At 41.8% G+C, this 26,574-nt stretch overlaps 1 protein-coding gene across 2 annotated transcripts in view; it reads left to right on the top strand.

The window, feature by feature from the left end:
* The window catches only part of LOC126259882 (gamma-tubulin complex component 4), a 173,634-nt gene that overhangs the window by 23,489 nt on the left and 123,571 nt on the right, over positions 1-26,574 (top strand). For both annotated transcript variants that reach the window (XM_049956952.1, XM_049956953.1), the window contains exons 2-3: positions 10,632-10,758; positions 17,235-17,437. In XM_049956952.1, coding sequence (XP_049812909.1) covers positions 10,632-10,758; positions 17,235-17,437 — 330 coding nt within the window. The remainder of the gene's footprint in view (positions 1-10,631; positions 10,759-17,234; positions 17,438-26,574) is intronic.

A 26,574-nucleotide genomic window follows, 5' to 3' on the forward strand; every position in this document is an offset into this window, starting at 1 on the left:
GGCTGCAGCGTTTACACAGCTGAGCTGGTCGCCATCTTTCGTGCCCTAGAGTATATCCGCTCCTGCTCAGGTGAGTCCTTCATTATCTGTAGTGATTCCCTGAGCAGTTTACAAGCTCTCGACCAGTGTTTCCCTCGTTCTCGTCTGGTGATGGCTATCCATGGGTCCCTGCATACTCTTGCACGTAGCGGCCACTCTGTGGTCTTTGTGTGGACCCCAGGCCACGTTGGGATCCCCGGCAATGAGAATGTTGACCGCCTGGCGAAAGAGGCCACCAGTAAACTACCTCTGGAGATTGGCCTCCCAGAGACTTTTTTTCGGGCACTATTACGCCGCAAAGTTTTCGATTTCTGGGACACTGAATGGCGCAACCTGACCGTGCCAAACAAACTCCGTCGTATCAAGGAGACGACGACTGTTTGGCGGTCATCCATGCGAGCCACCCGCAGGGACTCCGTCGTCCTTTGTTGGCTCCGCATTGGCCACTGACGCACAGTTATTTACTGTCTCATGAGGATCCACCTCTTTATCGTTCTGGGGCGTCCTTGACGGTGGTTCATATTCTGTTGGAGTGCGCCCTTTTAACTGTGCTCAGGCAGACTTTTGCGCTGCCTGATACGCTCCCTGCGCTTTTAACTGACGACTCTGCCATAGCGGACTTAGTTTTGCATTTTATTCGGGCAGGGGGATTTTATAGATTAATGTAAATGTGTGTGTTTTTTGTGTTGATTCTGGCCTATGGCCTACGATTTTCGTCTGCTTTTTTAATGCGTTTCTCGGTGGTTGGCTTTTCCCTTTTTTTCTCTATGGTCGGCCAACCACCGTCACACTCGGTGTGATTTTAATTTGTTTTGTCTGTTCTTTGTCGGAATATTTCTCGTCCTGTGTCGTCTGCCGTCTTTCCTGTTGTCTGTTTTTTTTCACCTCTTTGGGTGATTTTAGTTATTTTTGGAAAAAGGGACTGATGACCATCGCAGTCTGGTCCCTTTAATCCCCCAAACCAACCAACCAACCAATAGCTGGCCATGAGTGGACGGTGGGCCACAACTGCGGGCCATTTCTGAAGGTGCCTCTAACGGATCATGCGTGCTGATCTGAAGCCCATTAGTTCCCCCTAATGTGCAGGCCCTGCCCATCAGATCAAGTCTCACCGATCTGCCTGCAGGCCAGGTCTGTTTGTGTGTGGCATAATGTGGCAGATTTTCGTGGTTTATCCAAGGACCCAGGGCTACTCTGCTCCTCAGCAGGTCAGAACCATGGACAATTGTTTTTAGGAGTTGAGACTGTCTTACTGCAAGTACATTGTACAGTGCAGTGTTTTATAGACATTTCATTTATTCTAGTACGTTTTGGCACTTCGAAAATAATATATATATTAGAAAGTGTGGACGATAAGAAGAAGAAAATTGTGGCCATCATTGACAGTTTGTACGCTATGTACTCACGTATTTCTCGAAAGAAAATTCACGCTATATCTGTAAAATAATAAATGTAACACAGTGGGTGATAACTGACAATAACGAACATAATAGAACTAACATTTTATTGGTGGTCATGTATAGTGTTGGTTTACACAACTCTTTCTCACCTTATACATTTCTTTCAAGAGGCCTTCTTTTTTCTGAGGCTATTTCTGAAATCAGTGAAGGTATTTTAAATCTGTCTTGCAACTAAAAGGAAATGCGTATTTTTGTTACCAAATGTGTTTGTTTTATTGAAATAAAATTACAACAGTGGTCTTAATGAAATACACATACCATTTGGTTTGCTTTCTCCGTCTAAAAACAGTTCATTAAAAAATATGTTGATGTTGTTACTTATGATTTTTTGCTGACATGGGGGAGAAATACAAAAGCTCCTCCTTTTTTTTGTCAGCTTATGTCTTTACTTATCCTTGACAACTTAAAATTTATCAGGGAAAAATGCTAAAACTTGTCTGGAAATGAGGGAAATATAAGGGAATTTCACTTGAGGAAACTTGTGGAACCCTGGTGAAGCACCCATTGAAGTTGAGCGTATTGTGTTCAGCTGTATGTTGTGCAACAGGGTGGTCTGATCTTGGCTGCAGTTTGGTGGTGGCTGTTCATCCTGGTGGACAGCTGGTTGGCAGTCATGCCAGTATAAAAGCTGTGCAATGATTGCAATTGAGCTGTTATTGACATGGCTGCTTCCACAAATGGCCTGGCCTCTGGTGGGGTAGGATAAACCTGTGATAGGACTGAAATAGGGAGAGCTGGGTGGGTAGATTGGGGGGGTTTTGCACTTGGGTCTTCCATAGGGATGTGATCCTTGTGGCAAGGTGTTGGGATTGGGAGTGGCGTAGGGATGGACTAAGATGTGGAGGTTGGGTGGGCGACCACTTTAGTAGGGGTGTGAAGGATCTTGGGTAGAATGTCGCTCATTTCAGGGCATAATGATAGGTAATCAAAGTCCTGATGAAGGATGTGGCTCAGGTGTACCAGTCTAGGCTGGTATTGGGTGATGAAGGGGGCACTCTTTTGTGGCTGGTTCTTGGGGCTGGTGGGAGGATTGGAGGGTATGAGAGGAAATGGTGTGGGAAATATGTTTGAGGAGTAGCTGCTGTGAGAGATATTTTTTGTCTGTGAAGGTTTTGGTGAGACCCTCAGCACAGTTTGGACGTGCCAGAAAGTGTCAAAACGCACGCGCACGCACGCTCCCACCCACCCACCCACCCACCCACCCACCCACACACACACACACACACACACACACACACACACACACACACACACACTCTCTCTCTCTCTCTCTCTGCAGATTGAAAGAGTAATGTTAAGACATATTTTCTTTTTTCTTTATTTTAATGCAGACCGCTATTGCCTTCATTTATTTACATGATTTCATTGAAAAGTAACATTCTTATTATACAGTGAATGAATTTGTGTAACATCATCTGTGTAGTATGGACACTGAAGTAAATATTATGTTCTGCTCATACTGTCATTGATTTCTGGGGCCAAGTCAAAGAATATCACCATCACCTATTACATTCTCTAGATGACTGTAGTCTTCGACTATGTATTTTATGATGGGCTATTATTATCCTCTGCCATGCATCTAGTGGTGGTTTGCAGAGTATATATGTAGATGCAGATGTAGATATTGGGTATGGGAGTTCTTGTCACTGCAGATATGCTGTCCCTGGGTGGCTAGACCAAGGGAGGGAGTTTATAGGGTGGAAGGGATAACAGCTGTCGAAATGAAAGTACTATTGGTGGTTGGTGGGTTTAATGTGGACAGAGGTGTGGATGAAACCATCAGAGAGGAGCTGGTCAACATCGAGGAAGGTTGATGAGGATCAGGTGAAGCGGATGAGAGAGAAGGCATTGCGGTTGTGAAAGAATGAAGATATGATGTCTTGACCTGGATTGCAGATCATGAAGATATCAGTGAACCTGAACCAGACAAGTGGTTGGGAGTTAGGTTAAAGTTAGTAAGGTGTATGAGGAAAGAGGTAATGAGCTTGGAGTCTGAAGGACGTTTGGAAAGGTAGTGTTCAGGAGCTGTAAGACTGTGTACATAAGGGATGTTGGTGTGTAGGCAGATGACATCAACAGAAAAAGTAATGGTGGCAAGTTGGTGAAGGCCTAGGTTAGATTCTCAGCGTTGGTGGCTTTGAAGTGGGAAGCTAGATTATGGGCAGTTGGTTGGAAGTGTTGGTCAGTGAGAGCCGAAATTTTTCAGTGGGGGCCCTGTAACAGGCTACAATGGGGTGTACAGAATTGTTAGGTTTTGGGGAGCAGGTAAAAGGTGTGTGTGTGAGGTATCGTAGGGGAAGGGCATAAGGCTTTAAGCAGGAATTGGAGGTTATGTTGGCTTTTATGTTGGCTTCTGAGATTGGGTCACTCTGGCAGAGATTATAGTAGAGTAGTCAGATAATTGGTGGCAGAGACCTTCCTCCAGGTAGTCATGGTAATTCGCAACAACAGTTTTGGAACCTTTGTTTGCGGGTGGGATGCTTAGGTCATTGTTTTGATGTTAGGTATGACAGTCCTTTCTTCTGCTGAAAGGTTGTTCTGAGGAAGGGACCTGGGGAAGGATGGTGAGGCATTGTTGGGGTAAGGAATTTCTTAGAAGGTGACCAGGGGTTGGTTACGTATGAGGGGGTGAGAATCATGGTTGGATGGTGGTATGAATTGGAAGAGGCAGAGTTCATTGTTGGGATTAGATTGACTTTAGTTCAAGGATTGGTGGCAAAGAAATGTTTCCATTGCAGGGACCAGGAGAAGAAGTGTAGGTCTTTACAAGTTAAAGATGGTTGCATTTGGGTGTAGGGCTAAAGTTGGGGCCTTGGGATAGTACTGACTGAAGCAGAAGTGTCAGACCTGTTCAACCTTTAAACCTACACCCAGTGTGCCCGGTTCTGGCCCATCCCATTTGGATCCCTGTTCCATGCTTATCCAATGGAATTGTAATGGATACTACTGTCACCTTCTGGAGTTGGAATCTCTTATTTCCTTTTACTTCGCAGCCTGTGTCATTATCTAGGAATCTCATTTTACTGATACTTACTCACCATACTGTCGAAACTGGGTTGGCCCTTTGAGGGCTTCCAGTGGCATCTGTATGTTGCTCCATACGGACATTTTAGTGCATTGATCCCCCTTCATACCTCATTGGAAGCGGTTGCTGCCTGGGTCCACTGCTATCATGATCCTGACAGACCACATACACCAACTGCAATCACCTACCCCATTCTCCTTGACCCCCTCAAATGCTTTTTTTGCCCAGTCATTGATTGACTCTTGCGGCTTGGGAGCGCAATCCCCCTCCCCCTCTGCCCCCCTTCCCATCCCCATCCAATAAACTTTGTGCAGGGTTGGGAGGCCCACCCTCTGTTTAATAAACTTTGTGCAATCAAGGGGACTTACACCACGTGGCATTCTTCCCCCAGCCTCTCCCTGTAGGAATCTACCATTCTCTGCCATCTTTGTATCGGTCTTACCAGGTTGACCCAAGAGTTTTTTACTCCATAATAGGTGTCCCCCACCTTTGTAGTTGTGTGGCATTCCCCTCAGAATGACCCATATTTTGTTGGACTGCAGCCGCCTTTCAACGCTTCACACTAAATAGAACTTACTACCATTTGTGTCGTGGGCTTTAGCAGGTGACCCTTGTATGGTTTCATATGTCATGATTTGCAAAAGGTGATTTGTCCTCCCAGATTTAAGTGTTTGCATGTCCCTACAGGAATCGAGTCCTTCAGTTAGTGCAGACGTTGGTTTGGGGCCTTCAGCTTTGCCTCCACACTGGTGAGGTATATCCCACCTCCCCCCAGCCCCCCTTTTTCCTGCTATGTGCTGTGCCAGGGATGTAATGTCCAGACAGATGCGATAGAGGTTCTGCTGGCGACAGTGTTAGCAGGTGAAGCGAGGTCTGAGTTGGGTGACCATGGAGGAGCTCCAAAGGGCTGTGATTGTTAATCAGTGTGGTGCAATAAGTGCTCAAAAACAAAGTAAGGGCTGCCATAGTGTTTGAGTATTCAATAACCTTCTTCATCTGCTGCTTAAAAGTCTTAACCAGACGTCAAGCTTCACCATTGGAGGAAGCGTGGAACCGAGGACTACAGGTGTGTTTGATGCCATTGGCAGCACAGAAGTCTTTGAGGGCAGAGGCCGTGAATTCTGAGCCATTGTCAGAGACCAATATGTGAGGCAATCCTTTGATGGCCAAAACTTGGGATAAGATAAGGGTGACCTCACTCGTGGTGGATGCCATGCAACAACATAGGGCTACTTTGAATAAGAATCCACAAAGAGCAACCACATAGAACCCAAGTATGAGCCTGCAAAGTTGTGATGGATGCGGTCCCAAGGGAGATGAGAAATAGGCCAGGGGGCAAAGGACAAAGGGGGCGCCGCGTGGTGCCAGACGCATGCTGCGTAACTATGGAGCATTTTTTCGATGTCGACATTGATCCCGGGCCAGTACACATGGCAGCTTGCCCGCATCTTCAAGCAGGACATGGCCGAAGAACCCAAATAGAACAAATTCACTACCCAATGATGTAACTACACTGGAATAACTACTCGATGTGCATCCGTCTCAGTATCGAAAAGGATGACATCATCCACAACAGGGAGTTGGTGAGAAAGCTGTTTCCAGGGGTGGAGCTCTATTGTCAACTGATGAGGGAGATAATGGGGCCAATCAGGGTTAAATAGTGAAGGACGTGTCACTGGGTGGGTTCCCAGTGCATAGCAGTGGCAACATACTTAGCCATAAGGGGAAAACATCCTTAGTAGATTGTAACTGATACACAGCTGCCACTTTACTGTAGTCCCCGCACCCTCATACTGACAATGCGACACAGAGATTTCTTTGTGATTGCATACAACAGGCTTGCAGCCAACGTATCTCCATGAGTCTACTACCACCGTCAGGACCTTTAGGTTGTAACTGATTCCCAGCTGCCATTTTGCTGTAGTATCCACACCCTCACACTGACGATGCGATACAGAATTTGCTTTCGCAATTCCATACTACAGGGATGTGGAAGCAGATGACCTTCTGTTCATCAGTATCAGGGTCTGGACCAGTTGGTAGATGTGACAAATGCATCGGCATTAGAGTGCTGGGCAGTTGGCTTGTACCGTACAGTATAATTGTAGGCACTGAGGAACAACACCCAGCGCTGGAGGTGTTGGGCTGTTTATTCTGGAAGGTTGGGCACAGCCCAAATAATGCAACCAATGGCTTGTGATTTGTAATTAGAGGGAACTGTGCCCCAAAAAGGTAGACATGAAATTCCTTTGAATGGTAACATTATTGCCAAGGCCTCCTTTTTGATCTGGGAACAGTTGCTCTGTGCTGGGGCAGGGTCTTGGATGCGTATACTATAGGCTGTTTGGAACCATTCCCATTCTTGTTTGCCAGGAGAGCTCTGAAACCATAGGCAGATGCATTGGCTGCTGGAGTCAATGGGTGATTGGGAGCAAAAGGTATGAGGCAGGGTGCGGATGTCAGTATGGTTTTCTATTTGAAAAAGCCTGTTTGCAGGTGGGGATCCAGTTATAAGGGACCCCCTTTTTATGCAATTGATTGAGAAGTTGTGCAGTGTGGGTTGTCTGGGGTAAGAATTTAGCATAATAGTTAAGCTTGCCCAATAACACTTGTAATTCAGGTAAGTTCGTTGGGTGAAGAAAGGAAGAGATGGTGGCAACATTTTGATTAGTACATCGGATTTCCTCTTTAGCGGTCAGTGCCTTACGCATTCCACTCCTGGGTGAAAAAATCTACTCTTCTCCAAACGACAATGCAGGCCTGTGTCCCACAGGGTTGTGAACAGGATGCAGAGGTTTTCCAAATGCTCCTGGCGGGAGGATCATGTGAAAAGATCATCCAAGTAACATATGCAAGTTGGAATATGCTGTATCAACTGCTCCAGAAATTACCGGAATATTGTAGGGGCTGAGGACATGCCACAGGGGAGTAGCTTGTGCTTACACCACCCAAACAGCATGTTAAGGATGACATTGTTCTGAGATGCCTCATCTATGTACAGTGTCCTGGTGTGGTCCCAGCACTGGGTATGTGCACGTCATGTGACGGTGACACATTGAGCAGGGGCCCCACTTGCCACAGCTTGTACAGGACCCACAGTGATCTGGACAGTCTGCTCAGGAGTGAGAAGAAAAACACTGTGGGCACGAAGGGAGTGGCCCCTGTGTATGTCATTGATGGACAACTGGAGGCTCAGAATTCATAGAGACATCAGACAGACGAATCACAATGTTACTGCAACATGGCGGTCATCCTGTGTTTATGATGGTGGGATGGTGCAACTGGTGGCGTGTTAACTGCTGCCACTTGTGGCCGTGCCATGAATAATTTGTTAGCCCTCTGTGAAATTTCGAACAACGATGCGCAAGATGTCATCTAATGACATGTTATCCAGTTTCAGCAGCACCATGCAACCATCTTGGTCAGGTGCCAGTTGAACCACCACATCACAAATCAAGGAGTCGGCAAAGGAAGCCTTACAGCCTTGATTGGTACACGTAAAAACTGTCCCAGCTGTTTATGGTATTGATGAAATTCTAGTCTGGAGGCAACCACATGGTATTGCTGGGAATGATAATTAGTCAGTAGAACATGTATCTTCTGAAAGGAAAAGCCAAAGGTATCAGACAGAGGCGCAAGTTTTCGGACGAGAAAAAACATGTCCAGCAACACCCAAGACAGCTTGAAATGCTGTGAAATGTTGCTTCAGTCAATGCAAATATGTATCCCAGTCCTCTGTAGCATCATTAAAAGGAGAAAACAACAGATGATGGCTTGGTTCAAATGGCTCTGAGCACTATGGGACTTAACATCTATGGTCATCAGTCCCATAGAACTTAGAACTACTTAAACCTAACTAACCTAAGGACATCACACAACACCCAGTCATCACGAGGCAGAGAAAATCCCTGACCCCGCCGGGAATCGAACCCGGGAACCCGGGCGCGGGAAGCGAGAACGCTACCGCACGACCACGAGCTGCGGACAACAGAGGATGGAATGTGGTGTTGAGTGCAGGGGGCGCCGGTCCCTGGGGCACAGTGGCCTCCTCCACACAAAGTTTGTCCACCAAGAACCACTATTCCATCTGTATCTGCTGCTGGTGCAACAGCTGCTCCTGTTTGGTGCAACTAAGGATGCACTCTGCGGCAAGTAGTAAATGGATGATGAGGAGTTTATTGATACAGCAAGGTGTTGGCTCTGATGTCGACCAACAGAGTGGTACCTTCCTAATAATATTGGGTATTGGAATCTGACACAACAAGCGCAAGTTAATAGCAGCCTATGCTATGACGAAGTGCAATGAACTTTTGACACAACACTGTCAACAGGTCAAGTACAAGCCACTGTCCACAGTGAGACTAAATAGGAAAACCAATACCAAAGCAAACTCTTGGATGAGTAGTCAGTAGTACATTGGAGATAGTAATGAATGCAATGGGATGAAGTACTGACTGTGAGGTCGAGATGCAGCAGTATTTATGCCAGCTGTGAGGGACACTATTGACTGGTATATTCATGTGGTGAGGTAGTGGCACAATCACTGGATGAATGCAGCACTGCAGCAATATTGCCCTCTGTCGTCTGTTGAGGTCCATTTGCTCTGGTGGGCTTAAACTTCCATGCAGGCCAATACCAGACAAGGGGTCCAAATAACTGTTAGCAAGTGGTGTTAACTGCCAAATGCAATAGTGAACTCTTTTCTTCCAGATCCTCAAATTTTAACTTTTGCAGCACACTTCTCATGATAGGCTTTTAATTTCATTTGTTTTAGTACACAATGACATGATGTTGGAGGTACACCCTCCTGCTGTGATAACATCTTTACTGACTTGCAGGGACATCTCCTAATGTCCATGCAAGTTGTCTACAGTTCCAGGGATCCTAAATATGGGTCGCCTATACCTTTGCACATTCTGAACAGATTCCACAGCCCTCCATTTCTTGTACAGGTCCTGACTAGGGCTGGTCATGGGGAGTTTCCTACCAGGATGCTTCACTTGAGACATATCTTTACAATCGTTGATGGAGTGTGTTGCTGTGTAGCTAACTTCAGAGACAGTGTTGCCACTTTGTAAGCAATTTGATTAGAGATGCTTAATTGGTACGTGAGGCATACCGGTTTTATGTGAAACACCTTGTATATCAGTATGAGGTAAAAGATACTTAATTCCCACTATCTCCTTCCTCACATTTCACATTTTTGTAGTACCACTTGTTGTGATTTGTCTGTTGTGTAACATGGCTTTCCTGAATTCAGTTGCAGTTGTAGCTATGTGTAATGAAAACTGCATTTTAGATGGAGCAAATGTAGATTTTGGGCTATGCTATAAATCAATTTGTTACCAGCAGTCATTTGCACTGTCTTGCTCTAATCCGTTATTTTTCTGTGTAATATGTGATGAATCTGCACCTTTTTTCTGTGAAAGTGGCACTTTTCCTACAAATAGTATGTTAAATTTAGCCTGACTAAGCATAAATGATTAGCAGCCATATTATAATAGTTGTTCACAAACAGTGCGAATGTTTAGTTTCTAACAGCTGCTTTTATTTTGTTAATACCTTTACTTAGTTTATACCCCTGAAGGACTCCACGTGAATGCTATCAAACTCAAAGAATTACTGACTGAATAATAAATTATTTTTTTGTTTTGGCAGATAACCTGGGCAAGTCTTTTAATTAATTATGTTTTTAAAAATTTAACACGTAAAATAGACCAGTCCTTTTTTGGGACTGCATGTAAGCTGCATTTACTATGGTGAGCAGGCTTTGCATCTATTACACCAATGTTCTAGGATTTCATTTTTAAAAATCTATGGAGTCTTACTTATTCAACCATTGAGACTTTTTTTAACGGTGCATTTACATTAAGGTTGTGACAGGCTATTGTGTAAATGAACATTTTATGTGAACTAGAGCAGTGAGCATGGCTCCAGTTTGAATGTGTTTAATGTTTTCTTCTAGTAATGTAGTAGCAGTTATGTTAGTGTCAGCACACTGACTAATAAATACGATTTCCAAATTAATATTGAACAGGAAATGCTTTCCTGGTTTTGTGGACGACATTACCAAATGCTGATTTCTTTTTTGAAATTTTTATTTGCAGGCTGTGGAATTTATGTCTTTCATCCATCCTGGAGAACGAGCACTTTTGAACAGAGTAATGATTATTGCAATTGACTACATGGCATTAAGGGATTTTCTACGGTTTTATAAGTGTGTGCCAAGTCCAGGTAAGACTTTTTATTGTACTTAGATGCTCAGCCAAGATGTTGTAGGAATGCAAATCCATTTCATATGACTTTTCCTCATGTGTACAGTTGGTTTTACATGTGTAAAAATCATTAATTCATTCATCATATTTGGTGAATACTGCCGTGAAGAAGAGTTCTCAGGATTGTGGAATGAGTAAGTTGTGTATTAACAGGTAGAAGCAGCCATTGCAGGATACTTTAATAAATTTCTCTACCAGCCAATTACCAGTGCCAATATTCTCACATCGTTAATTATGGTAATTATTTGTAGATAACTTGGTTTATAATGAGGTATAATCAGCATTTTAATATACTTGTAGAAAATGTACTTCTTTGAAAAATAAAATTTAGTTTTTTTTAAAAAAAATCTTTCTCATACACGACTCATCTGCAGTCTGCTATTTTGAGTTACTACTGGTTTTCAACCTTGGCAATCGTGCTGCAGTCAGATACTGAACCTCACTCAACACAATGAAGATGGTTTTGAACAACATAAAACAAGTGGAACTGCCTTTATCACTGTATCAGCTGCTTATGACACTATCAACCACAGAAAGTTGCTGAAGAAAATTTGAGCTCATCAGTGGTTACCAACTAACATCTCTCTTAGGCACTCTCCTGAAGAATATAAGGTAGCAGATCTTTGTCTGGGATAAGAAGAGCAGATGATGCATACAAAAGTATTATTGCCTTGAGGCATTGCACTCGTTCCCATGATTTTTAATATTTAGACTAATGATGAGCCCATTACAACATATCCAGGCATTTCATATGTGCTGATGATACACCATTGGCTGCTCAAGCAAAAATGTTTGAAGAGGGAGAAGGAAAGTTGACTTCATCTTTGGATATGCTTGGCCCTTGTTATGAGGCCAAACCCCAACAAGACTCGGATGTGCGCATTTCACTTACAGAATAGAGAAGCCTGGCACTAATTGGTTGTTGCATGGCAAAGTAGTGGGAGGTTTAAATAAAAGTGCAGCTGCTCACTGATGTCCAGTGTGAGCTGTAATTATTGTATGGCAGTGAAACTTGTAGATATTCTAATGTGTTAATATAGTACTGACTTAAGCTGGAAACAATTAGTTTCAATTTCTGCCACCAGGTGCAAATCTGGCACAGTGAATGGATTGGGAATGGGACATGGGCAGAAAAGGTAAAATAAGTGAAAAGGCATAATGTTGATTTTATTATAAACAGCCAAATACACAATTTGATCAATATGAGCACTGGAGACAATGACAAGATGCTGCATCCATAAAACAATGTGATCAACAGTTGCTCGCAGCAGTTATGGTGGAATCTGCACAATGTGTTCCTATATACTGGCCTGTGGATCAGGTAAAGACTGAATATATTCCTGGAAAATGTTTTTATTTAGATATCCACAGTCTGGAAAACCTCAGGAGATGACAACACATTTGTGGAAGGTTGCATTAAGCAAATCTTTCACTGGGCAAGTGACATGAGGTGTTGCCGCATCTTGGATTAAAACAGTGGTTTCCTCACAGGTGTGCTCTTCCAGACCAAGAATCGCATAATGTACAAGGAGATGTCAATAAAGTGCAGTTGTCACTGTACATCTGACAGGCCCTGTGAGTGTGTTCTGTTCAAAGAAGAATGGACCAAGAATAAATGTGTGTGTGAATCCACACCACACCACACAGTCATATACGGTGATTGCAATGGCTCTTTGTGCACAACATGCAGTTTAACAGTATCCCGAATTCAGCAGTTGTATGTGGTCACTGCACCCTGTAGTGTGAATTGTCCCTAGTCATCCATAGAATATTGTCTGGCCACATGTCATCAGTTTTGATCTGTGCCAGGAATCAAAGAGCAGATTCAGAACTTTGCTGCACATAGTTAGATTCCAGTTTCTGCACTGTCTGGATCTCATATAGGTACCAGTGTAAAATAGACTGCAAAACTGTCTGCACTGTCGACCATGGAATGGCCAATTCTCATGGCACCATATGAGTACTAGCACTACCCAGAGCACATGATGCATGCTCATTTACAGCAACAGCAATAACTTACGCTGGGAAAGGACACCTTTCTCTTCTATGTGCCACACTAAGATCACCTGTGCTTTCTCATGTCATTATTGTGATCTTTAAACCATTTAATGATGTCAGGCCTCACCTCAGACCTTTCAGTTGACAATACTTGCTCAATGCAGCACTTTATTTGCTGCTGTTCATATAAAACTGTTTCACTAATAGCACATGCTCTCTCTTCTCGATAGCCATACTTTTCAATCGTGTCCTGGCTTGTCAAATGACAGAATGGATGTCATACCATCATACAAATGGTGTACAGTGCCCGACTTTAACATTACCCAACACCTGTGTATCTTGGTGTTAATCTTCATCATACACTGTCCTTCAGGAAACACTGCCATAGCACCAGGCTGAAGAGCAGTGCAGGGAACAATATTTTGAGGAAGTTCATGGTTATCAACTGGGAAGCTAGGCCTCATGTCCTGAAAAGTCTGCTTTTGCATTGTGTATGACAGCTGATAATACATGTCACCTGTGAGGATCTGCTCACACCAAGCAAGCTGACACTGCAGTCAGTGAGACTGTCTGTATGCTGTCAGGATGTATGAAGCCAACTCCAGTTGACAGACTCTACTAGATTGTTGTAATAGCTCCCCCCCCCCCCCCCCCCAGCCGGTAGGCCAGTGCTGCTGATGTGGAGAGGGCAAAGTAGATCAATGATCCCCATCATCTACTGCATCATCATCAAGCTGTAATCTGTCAGTTGAAATGTAGAAAGCTGGCCGGTGTGGCCGTGCGGTTCTATGTGCTTCAGCCTGGAACCACGTGGCCGCTACGGTCGCAGCTTCGAATCCTGCCTCGGGCGTGGATGTGTGTGATGTCCTTAGGTTAGTTAGGTTTAAGTAGTTCTAAGTTCTAGGGGACTGATGATCACAGATGTTAAGTCCCATAGTGCTCAGAGCCATTTGAACCATTTTGAAATGTAGAAAGAGTTTCATCGCTAGAACTCGACCACTGTAGAGAACATTAAGGTCTACCTCCATCATCAGATGGCAGAGCAAGCTGCCACCGGATATCCCTGCAATGGAAATGGTCTACCCCACCCTGTTTGGAGATCACTCAGTTGTGCTAAAGAGACTGCATATACTATGCTTGTCTATCCTTTTCTGGTGTATTGGTGTACGATATAGGATCCTAACCAGATAGGATTGACAGAGGACATCGGGAAAGTTCAAAGAAGGATATTGTATCATCCCAAAATAGGGGAGAGTTTCACAGATATGGTACATGAGTTGGGGTGTCAATTATTAAAATAAAGGCTTCTTTGTGGCAAGATCTTTCCACAAAATTCCAGTCACCTATTTTCTCTTCCAAATGTGAAAATATTTTGTGGACCATATTTTGGTGTTTGTTTTTCCTGACTGAAATAGTGGAGATATAGTCTCAAAGTGAGTCTATGAATCCTCAAGCCAAGACCTTAAATGTGAATTCCATAGTAGTCATGTAGATGTATATATAGGTGTAGATGTAGCTGTAGACATGTTTTAAGTGTAATGTTAATGGTCTTGATTTTTGTGGTGGAAGTTCCAACCACCTTGACTTCATTTGCTGTAGTTTCTTTAACTAAATTTATCACTGCTGAGACCTACTCTGATTTTGTTTCTCCCCCCTCCCCCTCCACAATCCCACTTGCCTCTATGTCCTCTTTTGTTTGTCTGTGGTGGCTCACTGTCGACATGAAACATGGCGTAATGCAACAACCTCAGACAGATGCAACAGTACTGTGATGTGATTGCCATTGCTGCAGGAGCAACTCGCATAGTCTTGTCATGTTGCTCTCCCACTGCAGTCATTGAACTATGTAAGAGTACAATTCTTGTACTGTAAGAAGTCACTTTGGTGGAGTGATGTGTTGCACAAGCATTTACCTTATGGACAAATAATGATGACCACTGTAAAAAGTTTATTTAGGTAATAGTGTAACCTGTTGTTTGGATCTATGTTCAATTTATTCACAGGCATTATGTAATGAATGGATGCAATGTACCTGCAAACCAGGTTGATGTAGACATCTCAACATGTTCGTGGTACGTGCTGGTTAGGCAGTTTATTCTGTGTTATTGGGTCCTACCGTGGAGGTATGATGTGAGACAGGGAGGAAGAGCAGCCATGACATTGCCTATGGCGTCACAGGAACAAGGCAAATCTTATTATCTAGATATTCAATTGGAATCTGATAACTAAGACAGATCATTTTTGGACTTAGTCTGTATCAGTGTATTTGTGATGTTCTAAACACTGAACCAACTGTGTTATGTATGGTGATTATAAATGAGAGGTCAATATGCATGGTGTTTATGAGACAAGTTGTATTTATTGTTTCAAAAACTGGTTGTTGGATTGTACTATGAACTTCCAGCAGTAACTGCAGCACTCTGAGAAATGCTGTGCAGTCAGAAGATATTGGTGAGATTGCTGAAATAATAAGGTGAGCAAGATTGAATAATGGTAAATTGTAGATCCTGAGCAAAATTTGTCACCTCTCTCTATCACAATAAAGAGGCAGAAGAACATTGCGCTCTTCATCAGTAACTCTATCTGTACTGCTGTGAATCACTGTTAACGTAGAACTAACACTGCCGTAAAAACAAACCTGATACAGAACAGACCACTTCTGAATGCAATCTTGAGTGTGAAGAATAAAGTAGGCACTACTTTTGTCAACAGCACCTATTGTGTGTGTCAGTGGAACAAGTTAGTTTCCAAAGACAATACACAAAGCATACTGTCGACATCTGTACTGTCACAGAGATCTTCTCAATGAAATACATATTCAAAAATAAATGGGCATAAGTAATCATACAAAGTGCAATTACTTTGTAAAGAGCCACGCAAAACCACAGCCCCATTATACCAAAATAATAAATTTTTGTTTTGTTAAGTTTATTTAATAGAGTGTGTGAAAAATGGTGATTTCAGTACCCAGTAAAAGCCTGTTGAAAATATGGAAACCTGCTGTATTAGGAACTGCACCGACATTGTCAGTCTATATTAACAGTATTATATCATTATATAAGTGTATAAATAATCAGTAATTCGAGTATATTGCTGTCATATCCAACTCGAACACTGTTTTACAAGTGTTCAGCTTTCACAGATTTTCCACATTCACACTTGCTAACTGCAGCTGACTGACTGACTGACTGGCTGGCTGGCTGGCTGGCCACCTGTGACTAACTTACCAGATTTGTGCTATATGCATAGAGGAAATTATTCAAAAATTATTTCCAAAATTTGAAGTTCAGCTCAACTATGTTTTCAATAATAAAATGGGAAACAAGGAATTACAGCCATATTTATATCCATTCAGAAATTAAGTTGTTTTGTTTAACTACTGGATAGTATTTCCATAAACAGCTTTTATGGTTGGTTGTGCAGTTGTGTGCAAAGATTTAGACAAGAAAAATGTTGTGTGTTTTCTAGTAATGCCAGCAAGGTAATTCAGAAACAAAATTGTATGTCTGTAATACTTCATTAACAGTAATAGTTTTTAGGAATCATTTACATTTCTTGATACAAAAACACACTATTGTTTGGTAATACCTGATTTTTGTGGTGCTTGCAAAACATCAGTTTTGAATAGTAATATTTCCTGCACTATATAAATCTGAAAGAAGATAAAGTGCTCTTTTTACTGAGGAAAACTAAGGTTCTATAATAAGGCATATCATTCCTGTAACGCACTCACAATTTCGACGCACAAGATCTTACTGTGTCTTGAGTACTGAATACTTCTCCAAATAAAATATTTCCATAAAAAAATACATTGTTGTAATCAATCGATTGTAAGTTGTTTAAAGAATCAGGAAAACTTTAACTCTTAAAAGAATTTTGAAGTTTCAGCTATCTGTTGTATGTAGATTAGATGATAAAAGAAGAAAAAATTGTATTTGTGTTTGGAGAGGGATTAGGGGAAGTGGATATATTCCGCCTTGCTATGTTTAAATCTGTTGATAAATTTATTTACTTAGCACTGTGTTTGCATCTGACACTTAAACAAATTATGTTTTGTTTCAGTCCACTCAGAGTGATTCATTTTTGTATAATAGATTACATATTTTACCCTTTTTGTTGCCTGTTAGCTATTATTAGTATTCAAGCAGATATATACACAGTAGCACCTAGAATAAGGTGCCATATGCACGGAAGTGGCAGCATATTCACATGATGTACAACCATTTGTATTGGTTTACAAATTGTACTGCTCTTGATGGTTTGATAGAGGTGATACCTGTAAATTTATTGCTACAGGTATCATCTATGAAGATGTTTTTGATACTTCTGTTACTTCTTACAACTGTAAGGTTGAAGTCTGGCATTACACAATGACTCTTATATCCCTTTTGTTAAGGAATTATATTCCATTTTAACATAAGAGTTCTTCTTTTTCAGTGAAGAAGGAATCTTCATCTGGTGGAATGTATCTTCGTGCCTTTTGCAATGCTTTGGATGAAGTGCTGGAACCGTATGAGAAGGAGCTAAGTGAACTTGAAATATCGGCTCTCAAAGATCCTTACTTGCCTTTAACATTTGTGGTTAGTAGGGCAGAGAAGTACTCAGGGCTTTTCAGAGTTCTAAAAGACATGATCTCTCAGGTAATTTTTATGCCTCTGTATTGTTTTATTACGTCGATGTATTCCTTTTCTTATTGTTAGCATGTTATAAGCAGAAATCAGGGTGACTGGTAGTTTCTAGTGCTTGTAAAGAAATCTGGTAGTAGCATTTTCTTTCTTTCCTTTGCATTGTAGTTGGGGTGTTGGATTGGGAGTTGGGTTGGGAGTAGGTTAATTTTGAATAACAGAATACAAGAAACGTATTTCAGAATCAGTTGTTATGGAGAATAGTTTTAAGTTTTAGATACTGTTGGGAGAAATTGTTCATTTGGTAACAAGCATTTTCACACCACCCCTGAAATACACAGGAATACACAAATATATGCTTAGTGTCTACAACTGGGATAATATGACATTCTAGTAGGGTATTGAACTGGGTCTCAAATGTATAAATGGGTTTTGGAAGTTACTACCCTTCTAAAAACTCACCATTTTGGAAAAAAAAAAACTAAAATGCAGCACCGTGAACTTTGTCCCATTGAGGATCATGTGTTAGAGAAAGTAGCTGCAAACCAGATTGAAAATTTTTTTGGAAAAAAAATGATATTATTATAAGTAACCAATTTGGATTTCAACCATGAAAAAAACTTTCTGGATGCAGTGAATAACTTTATTGAAAAGATAGACAAATCATTGGATCAGAGGAGTAAAGTTGCAGGTATCTTCTCTGATCTCACGAAAGATTTTAGCTCCATGAACCATGACTTGCTTATCTACAAATTAGACAACTACATATTAAGGACAGTGTTCTAAATTAGCTAACATCATGCATACACAACAGGAAACAAAGGGTAACCATCACCTCATATGCAGTGAATTATTATTCTAAATGGAGTACAGTATCACAAGGTGTGCCTTAAGGCTCCATTTTGAGGCCAATCTTGTTCCTATTCTACGTAAATGACTTATCCACAAATATAAATTCCCATCAGTTCTGTTTGCAGACAATGCTCCTGTTTTAATTGAAGATGATGATGCAGAAAAATTCCGAGCTCCATTGTAAGCACACTGGATACCTTAGAAAACAGGTTCCAGTTAAGTGGGCTGAAACTGAACACTGCAAGAACCCATATGGTACATTTCAAAACCAAACATTCAAAATGTGCGGAACTGAAAATACAATATAACAATCAACCTATAAAGGAAGGTGACATGGACAAATTTGTGGGACTAAATGTGGACAATAACTTAAACTGGAATACACATTCTGACTTCCTATCAAATAAACTAAGCAGTTTGGCATTTACAATGCAAATACGAGCAAATTCCACTGACTTGAGAGTACATGAAAAATTGCTTACCGTGGTTAATTTTTAATCTATCATTAGATAAGGGATAATTTTCTGTTGAAGTTCAAGTAGTGTATCTTGAATACTCAAACTGCAAAAGAAAACTGTCCGATGCATATGCACTGCACACCAAACAGAGTCTTGTCACTCATTATTTCAAAAACTACAAATCCTAACTGTTCCCTCCATGTTTCCATATACTTTTATGAAATTATAATCTTCCTGCACAGCTGACAAAATTTATTTGAGGAGAATCATTTTAACCATACATATAACACAAGAACTAAAAATAATTTTGTGCTACTCACACAGCAGTTGAAATTATATGAATGGTCTCCACGGTGTATGGGATGACAATATACAACAAGTTAATGGAAAAAAACATTTTTAATACGAAGACAGAAATTTTAAAAATGAGGCTACAGCAGATTCTGTGGGAGAAATGCTAGTATTCAGTAGAAGAATTCATAGAGGATGAAATGATAATTTGAGCAAAGGCTAATTATGTGTTAGATGTTACTGGATGTATCTATTACAAAATAGTATTATTATTATTATTATTATTATTATTATTATTATGCTGTTTGTTAACATAGGTTGTTCTTTGTTCATGGTTAAACTTTACCACAATTTAAAGTGTCTACTGTATCTGAATTAAATGATTTAGATTATGTACTTTATGAGACAAATAAACCACAATTCACAATGCATTAACACTAACGTAGGTGTTCTGCAAGATATTCTATAATAAAACCAAGGGAATAAAAACATTCACCAATGTCACATGGTAGAGGCTATAAAGATATAAATAAAATTGCAATACACACTGAAGAGCCAAAGAAACTGGTACACCTGCCTCATATCATGTAGGGCCCCTGTGAGTATGCAGAAGTGCCACAACATGACCTGGCATGCACTCGACTAATATCTGAAGTAGTGCTGGACAGAACTGACCCCATGAATCACGCAAGGCTGTTCATAAATCCATAAGAGCATGAGGGAGTTCAGATATCTTCTGAACAGCACTTTGCAAGACATCTCAGATATGCTCAATAATGTTCATATATGGGGAGTTTGGTGGAAAGCGGAAGTGTTCAAACACAGAAGTGTGTTGCTGGAGCCACTCTGTTGCAATTCTGAAAGTGTGGGGTGTTGCATTGTCCTGCTGGAATTGCCCAAGTCCGTCGGAATGCACAATGGACGTGAATGGATGGAGGTGATCAGGCAGAATGCTTACGTATGTATCACCTGTTAAAGTTGTATCTAGATGAATCAGGGGTCCTATATCAATCCAACTGCACATGTCCCACACCATTACAGAGCCTCCACCAGCTTGAACAGTCCTTTGCTGACATGCAGGGTCCATGGATTCATGAGATTGTCTCCATACCCTATACACGTCAGTCTGCTGGATACAATTTGAAACGAGACTTGTCTGACCAAACAATATGTTTCCAGTCATCTACAGCCCAATGCCAGTGTTGACTGCCCCAGGCAAGGCGTGAAGCTTTGTGTCGTGCTGTTGTCAAGGGTACAAGAGTCGGCTTTGGCTCCGAAAACCCATACTGATGATGTTTCGTTGAATGGTTCGCATGCTGGCACTTGTTGATGGCACAGGATTGAAATCTCCAGCAATTTGTGGAGGGGTTGCACGTCTGTTACGTTGAATGATTCTCTTCATTCATCATTAGTTCCAGTCTTGCAGGCTCTTTTTCCGGCTGCAGCGATGTTGGAGATTTGATGTTTTACCGATTCCTGATATTCACAGTAAGCTCGTGAAGTGGTCATATGGAAAAATACCCACTTTATCACTGCCTTGGAGATAGTGTGCCCCATTACTTGTGTGCCAACTATAACACCATGTTCAGACTCACTTAAATCTTGATAACCTGCAATTGTAGCAGCAGTAACTGATCTAACAACTACACCAGACACTTATTGTCTTATGTAGGTGTTGCCGATTGCAGTGCCGTATCCTGCCTTTTTACATATCTCTGTACTTGAATATGCATGCCTATACCAGTTTCTTTCTTGCTTCAGTGTGTGACACATTGATTTAAAATTGCAGCACCTTTGTTGGGTGGCTGGTGACTACTCCAACTTTGTAAACTGCTGACAAGGGACCCCCCCTTGAGAGTGAGGTTGCAAGTTCAATCTCATTTAAAAGTGTTGTGTTACCAATTTTGACAGGGAAAATGTTAGCTACTAATGACTCACCACGTTCATCAGGAGGGCAATAGAAAATAAGGGATGCATGTATTACACTTCACAAAATGGACACTGTCAAAGTACAAGAAATGTTCAAAATAAACCATTAACTTGCACCACGAACACAGAATGAAAAATGGTGTGCCACAGTGATCACAAAGGTTTGCTTTATCAAGATTGAAGGCAAACTCCTTGGGAGTTACAAACCATGCAGGACATTCAGCTAGGTATCCACTGTTTAAGAATGCATGTGGAATCATATTGGTCGTACGGGGTGGTGAGAATTGATGGAATGTGATGGCATACAGTCGGATGCGAAGCAATCTGTAGTGGAACTTACCAGGAAAGTGGCTATCCTTTAAGGCATAGCTGCAGACAGCACGATAACGTGTTCTATGGGCACAGAAGAAACAAGCTCCCAGAAGCTGAATTTGTCATTGTAGGTGGTATGAATTGCAGTGTCACACACTTTTCAGCCAGGATAGTTTGCTCTAAAGGAGTGTGGTTTTTATTCACAGACCAGGAATGAAGCAAAAACATGTTATTTTGACCAGTTATTGGCCAAAAGCAGTGCTCGTACCATATTTGGAGTTCTCTTATGCTCATTTGTCCACTTTCGCTTGATAAGAATGCCCTTGCAATGTCACACATATGAGGAAGAATCGTAGGGGGCCAGACCTCCTCCAACTTCTCGCAGCACAATAAATAACTTTCCAGCCAATTTACAAACTAGATAAATAGTCAGCGTAATGTTATATGGATGCTTTAAGACATTGATATTCGTTGATCGTGTTACAACACTTTTGGTATCTCTAAGGAGTGGGGGTCATTACTTATTCTAATTGATTTCCACTGAAGAGTATCTGTACTGTAAGGCACTATGTTATTTATCCTAACTAACTGTGCATCATGAGCAGAGAGAGCATTTGTTACTAGGTAAACAGTTATTTTCTTGCTTTTAGCTTCACCAAAGAAAACATTATCAGTTAGGCTCTACTGTCTTTATCCACCCATGTTACACAGTTAAATACTGAGATCAAATTGTAGCATCCAAATGAGGTTTTCATATAATTTTTCCTTTCAGAATCCTTAAGAAAATGACAGAAGTCACCACAGACTATTAATTGCTTGCTGCTGTCTGAAAGATAGCATAGTAAGGGATCTAGATTCCTCATATACATCTCAAAATTTCTCAGTGGGGATCTGTACATAGTTATAATTAACAGTGAACTATTTTTCAGTACTGATTCACAAGAACACACTTCTATGTGCTGATTATTATAAAATGTACCAGTCTCATTGTTTTCGAACTTGTGTTCAGTCTTAATGTGTGTTACAACTCATCCTTTTCCTGTAATATTTCTGCATGAGTAAGCTGGTAAAGTGTAATCTTTTATAAGCAACTGTGTTCCACTGCATGAGACATCCTTCCGGGTTCTCTGGTGACGATGGCCAAGATCCAAACAAGTGGCTGAAGGTATATGAGCGTATAGCCAAATTTAAAAAATGGAATGACACCGTGTGTTTGGCTAACGTATTGTTCGACTTGGAGGGCACTGCAAGCAATGGTATGAGAACAATGAGGAGAAGTTCACAAGCTGGGAAGTATTCCAGCTGGAACTGCGCAAGTATTTTGGCGACATAAAATGACAGAAGTGCAAGGCACAGTGTGCAGGGCACAGTGTCCATCCTACATTCAAGATGTCTTGGAGCTGTGTAAAATAAAGGATCCTAGAATGACTGAGGAAGACAAGGTTGCACATCTCATGAAGGGTGTTGCTGAGGACATGTATCAAGCCCTACTCCTGAAGGAGGTTTCGACAGCAGACGACTTCATAAAATGGTGCCAGTATATTGAGTTGAATGGCTGCCAAACGTCATATTGATGTCTGTGATGGAGGAAGCAACTGATTTCATGAGTGTTCATCAGATAGTGAGAGAGGAAGTTCAGAAGTCACTTAGATTGCGCAGCAAGCAAAAAAACAGAGACGCTTCAAGAGGTCATAAGGGAGGAAGTGGAAGAGACATTGAACCCAATCTCTCGTCCTCCATTTCCCTTTTAAACGGTGAAAAAGTAGAGACCCAGGTGGAGTTACATTCCTACAATGCCCACATGAGGAACCTGTTTGGGTACCAAGAAAGACTGACATCTGGAGGACCGAGGATAACCAACCAGTATGTTTCCACTGTGGGCGACCGGGACATGTGGTGCACTAATGTCGAGAAAGGCGGCAGATATTTGATGACACCTGTGCCAGAAGACAGCAGACTGATCTTAGCCGATGCCAACTCCGGAACAAAGAAGATGAACAAGAAGATGTGGGTGCAGGACGATGTAGGTCACCATCGCTGGAAGCTAGCCGCTGGAGAGGACGCTTCCCAACATGCCTATCAAGGTCTCCATCACCATTTAGAAGCTCCAGCTGTAACCTGGTCACCGAAACCTAGAAAACTAGATGGTGTGACCTTCCTTGGAGGTAAGGCCGCTGAAGAGAAAAATCCTCCACCCTCAATCACTACAAAACTGATAGGAAACTATGTCGATATCCTCATGGATGGCTAACCAGCCCAAGCTCTTGTAAACTTTGGAGCATCATGTTCAGTCATTTCAGAGAAGTACAGTCACCAGTTGCAGAAAACCATATTTGTTGACAAAACATCTCTGCTGAAGGTGGCTAATGGGAAATATGTAAACCCTACAGGAAGATGTGTCATTCGTGTGGGTATAAGTGGCCATACACAGCCCTTAGAATACATCGTCTTACAAGAGTGTAGTCATGACGTCATTCTCAGATGTGACTTTTTGAAAGCTTTTCAGCCAATTATATAGATCGTGATTGCTCAAAGATTATGCTAGATGAGATGAGATACTGTGGACAGGAAGATGTGCATCCGAGTGTGTGCAAACTATGTGTACTGGATGAAGTGATCATTCCTGCAGTCAGTGCTAGAAGGATAACTGTCACGTGTCATGCCATGCATCAACCCATGGATCTTGTAGTTGAATGTAAGAGAAGCATACCACTGGAGAATAACTTGGTCATCCCAGCCTTTGTCGTCTCATTTAAGAATGGATTCGGTGAATTGTGGATAGTTAACTGTCACCGAGAACTGCAGATCCGTCCAAGACGCATGTGCATAGCAAATGCTGAGCCATTAATTGAAGAACAGCTGAGCATCATAGAAACCTCCCATGCCAAGTCTGTGGGCGAAATTAGCACTACCACTACGAGACAAGAACTTCTAGCTCGGCTATCACCAGATCTCTAAGGAACAACACAAGAAGCTACTTGCCATTCTTCAAGAGTTCTCTGATTGCTTCAATCCACAGGTGAAGAGCAAATTAGACAAATTGACGGTGAAGCACCAGATTAGCACTGGAGACCATCAACCCATAAGCCAGAGAGCATACCTTGTGTAAGCAATGGGACGTCGAATAATTTGCGATGAGGTAGAGAAAATGATGAAGAATGACATCATTCAGCCTTCGCAGAGCCCATGTTCATCACCAGTGGTCCTTGTCAGGAAGAAGGTTGGCAGTTGGCGCTTTTGTGTTGATCACAGGAAGCTTAATAAGATAACTAAAAAGGACGTTACCCTCTTCCACAAATTGACGATACACTAGATTGTCTGAAGGGGGCTAAGTTTTTCTCAACCATGGACATGTACTCGGGATACTGGCAAATCGCAGTAGATGAGGCTGATCATAAGAAAACTACATTCATCACCCCTGATGGCCTGTATGAGCGTAAGGTAATGCCGTTTGGTTTGTGTAATGCACCAGCAACTTTTGAATGGATGCTGGATAATCTTCTACATCACCTGAAGTGGACGATGTGTCTTTGTTATTTAGATGACATTATAGTGTTCTCAGAGACATTTGATGAACATATAAGAAGACTCAGGGTGGTTCTTCAGTGTCTCCAACAATGTGGAATGAAACTTAATCGAATAAAGTGTCTCTTTGGAGCGAAAGAAATCAAAATACTATGACACCTTGTGTAAAACGAAGGTGTGCAGCCAGACCCAGAAATGATGAGATCTATAACGGAATTTCCTATTCCTAAAAGTATTAGAGATGCGAGAAGCTTCCTCGGATTATGTTCTTATTACCGTCGTTTTATCAAAGACTTTTATATTAAAGCCGGGCCACTCCAAGAGTTGTTAAAAGCTGATGCTAAATTTATGTAGGGTGGTGCTCAACAAGATTCTTTTGATGTGCTGCGAAAAACTCTGATGACTGTCCCTGTACTTCGTCCATATGATGAGAGAGGACCTCCAGAACTACATACAGATGCCAGCGGTTCTAGGATCGGTGCTGTTCTGGTGCAAATTTCAGATGGAAAAGAGATGGTTATAGCCTATGCTTCTAGGACACTTACTAAAGCTGAGAGAAACTAGTCAACTACAGAAAGAGAATTTCTTGTTGTGATCTGGGCCATGTGCAAGTCTAGACAGTATCTCTATGGAAGGCCATTCACAGTTGTTGCAGACCGTCATTCACTTTGTTGGTTGACAGGTCTTAAGGATCCAACAGGACGACTCGCCTGGTGGGCACTACATCTTCAAGAGTATGACATTACCATAGTGTACAAAAGTACAAGAAAACACCAAGATGCTGACTTGTCTCTCAGGAAACCCTGTGCAAGACCATCAAGACTCTGATGAAGATAGTGACTGTCTTGCTGCACTCCAGGATCTCTCTGCTGAGCAGAAGGACGATGCCAAGATATCTCAAATTATGCTTGCCTTAAATCGGTCAGAGGATGCGAAAGGATTAGTTAATGGATTACTTTGCAAGAAAAACTATGATCCGTTTGGAAAGAGGTGGCTACTAGTGATTCCTAAACACATGCGCTTAAATGTTCTACAGAAATTCCATGACACACCTGAGGCCGGACATTTAGGATTTACTAAGACATACGATAGAATCCGCAAGAGATTTTTCTGGCCAGGTTTATTTAGGAGTGTCCATCACTATGTGTCGCACTGTTGAGAGTGCCAGAGGAGAAAGGCAGTTCCTCAGAAACCACCTGGCCGACTGATACCAATTCCACCAACCGAAACGCCTTTCCAGCATGTTGGGATTGTTCTCCTCAGATGATTTCCAACGTCTGCTAGTGGCAATAGATGGATTATTGTTTGCACTGATTATCTGACATGCTGTGCCATTACAAAATCTGTGAAAACAGCTGAAACATCTGAGGTAGCCAAATTCATCGTGGACGACATTGTATTAAAACACGGTGCCCCAAGGTCGTTAATTAGGGATTGAGGGAAAGTTTTTCAATCGAATCTTGTGACAGAGATAAACCATCGGTGCAACATTACTCATCACGTGATGACTGCCTACCATCCACAAAGTAACGGGCTTACTGAACGCCTTAATGAGACCTTGGCCGACATGCTACCAATGTTCGTCAATGTTGAACAGAGCAACTGGGATGAGGTGCTACCTTTTGTGATGTTTGCTTACAACACCGCCAAACAAGATACCACAGGATTTACACCATTTTTCCTGGTGCATGGCCATGAGGCGACTACAATGATGGACATTTTGTTTCCATTACATCCTGATGACGTGGACGATGACTACATCGGCCAGGTGTTAACCAGAGCTGA

The sequence above is a fragment of the Schistocerca nitens genome, chromosome 5, assembly GCF_023898315.1.
Source record: "Schistocerca nitens isolate TAMUIC-IGC-003100 chromosome 5, iqSchNite1.1, whole genome shotgun sequence".
NCBI lineage: Eukaryota > Metazoa > Arthropoda > Insecta > Orthoptera > Acrididae > Schistocerca > Schistocerca nitens.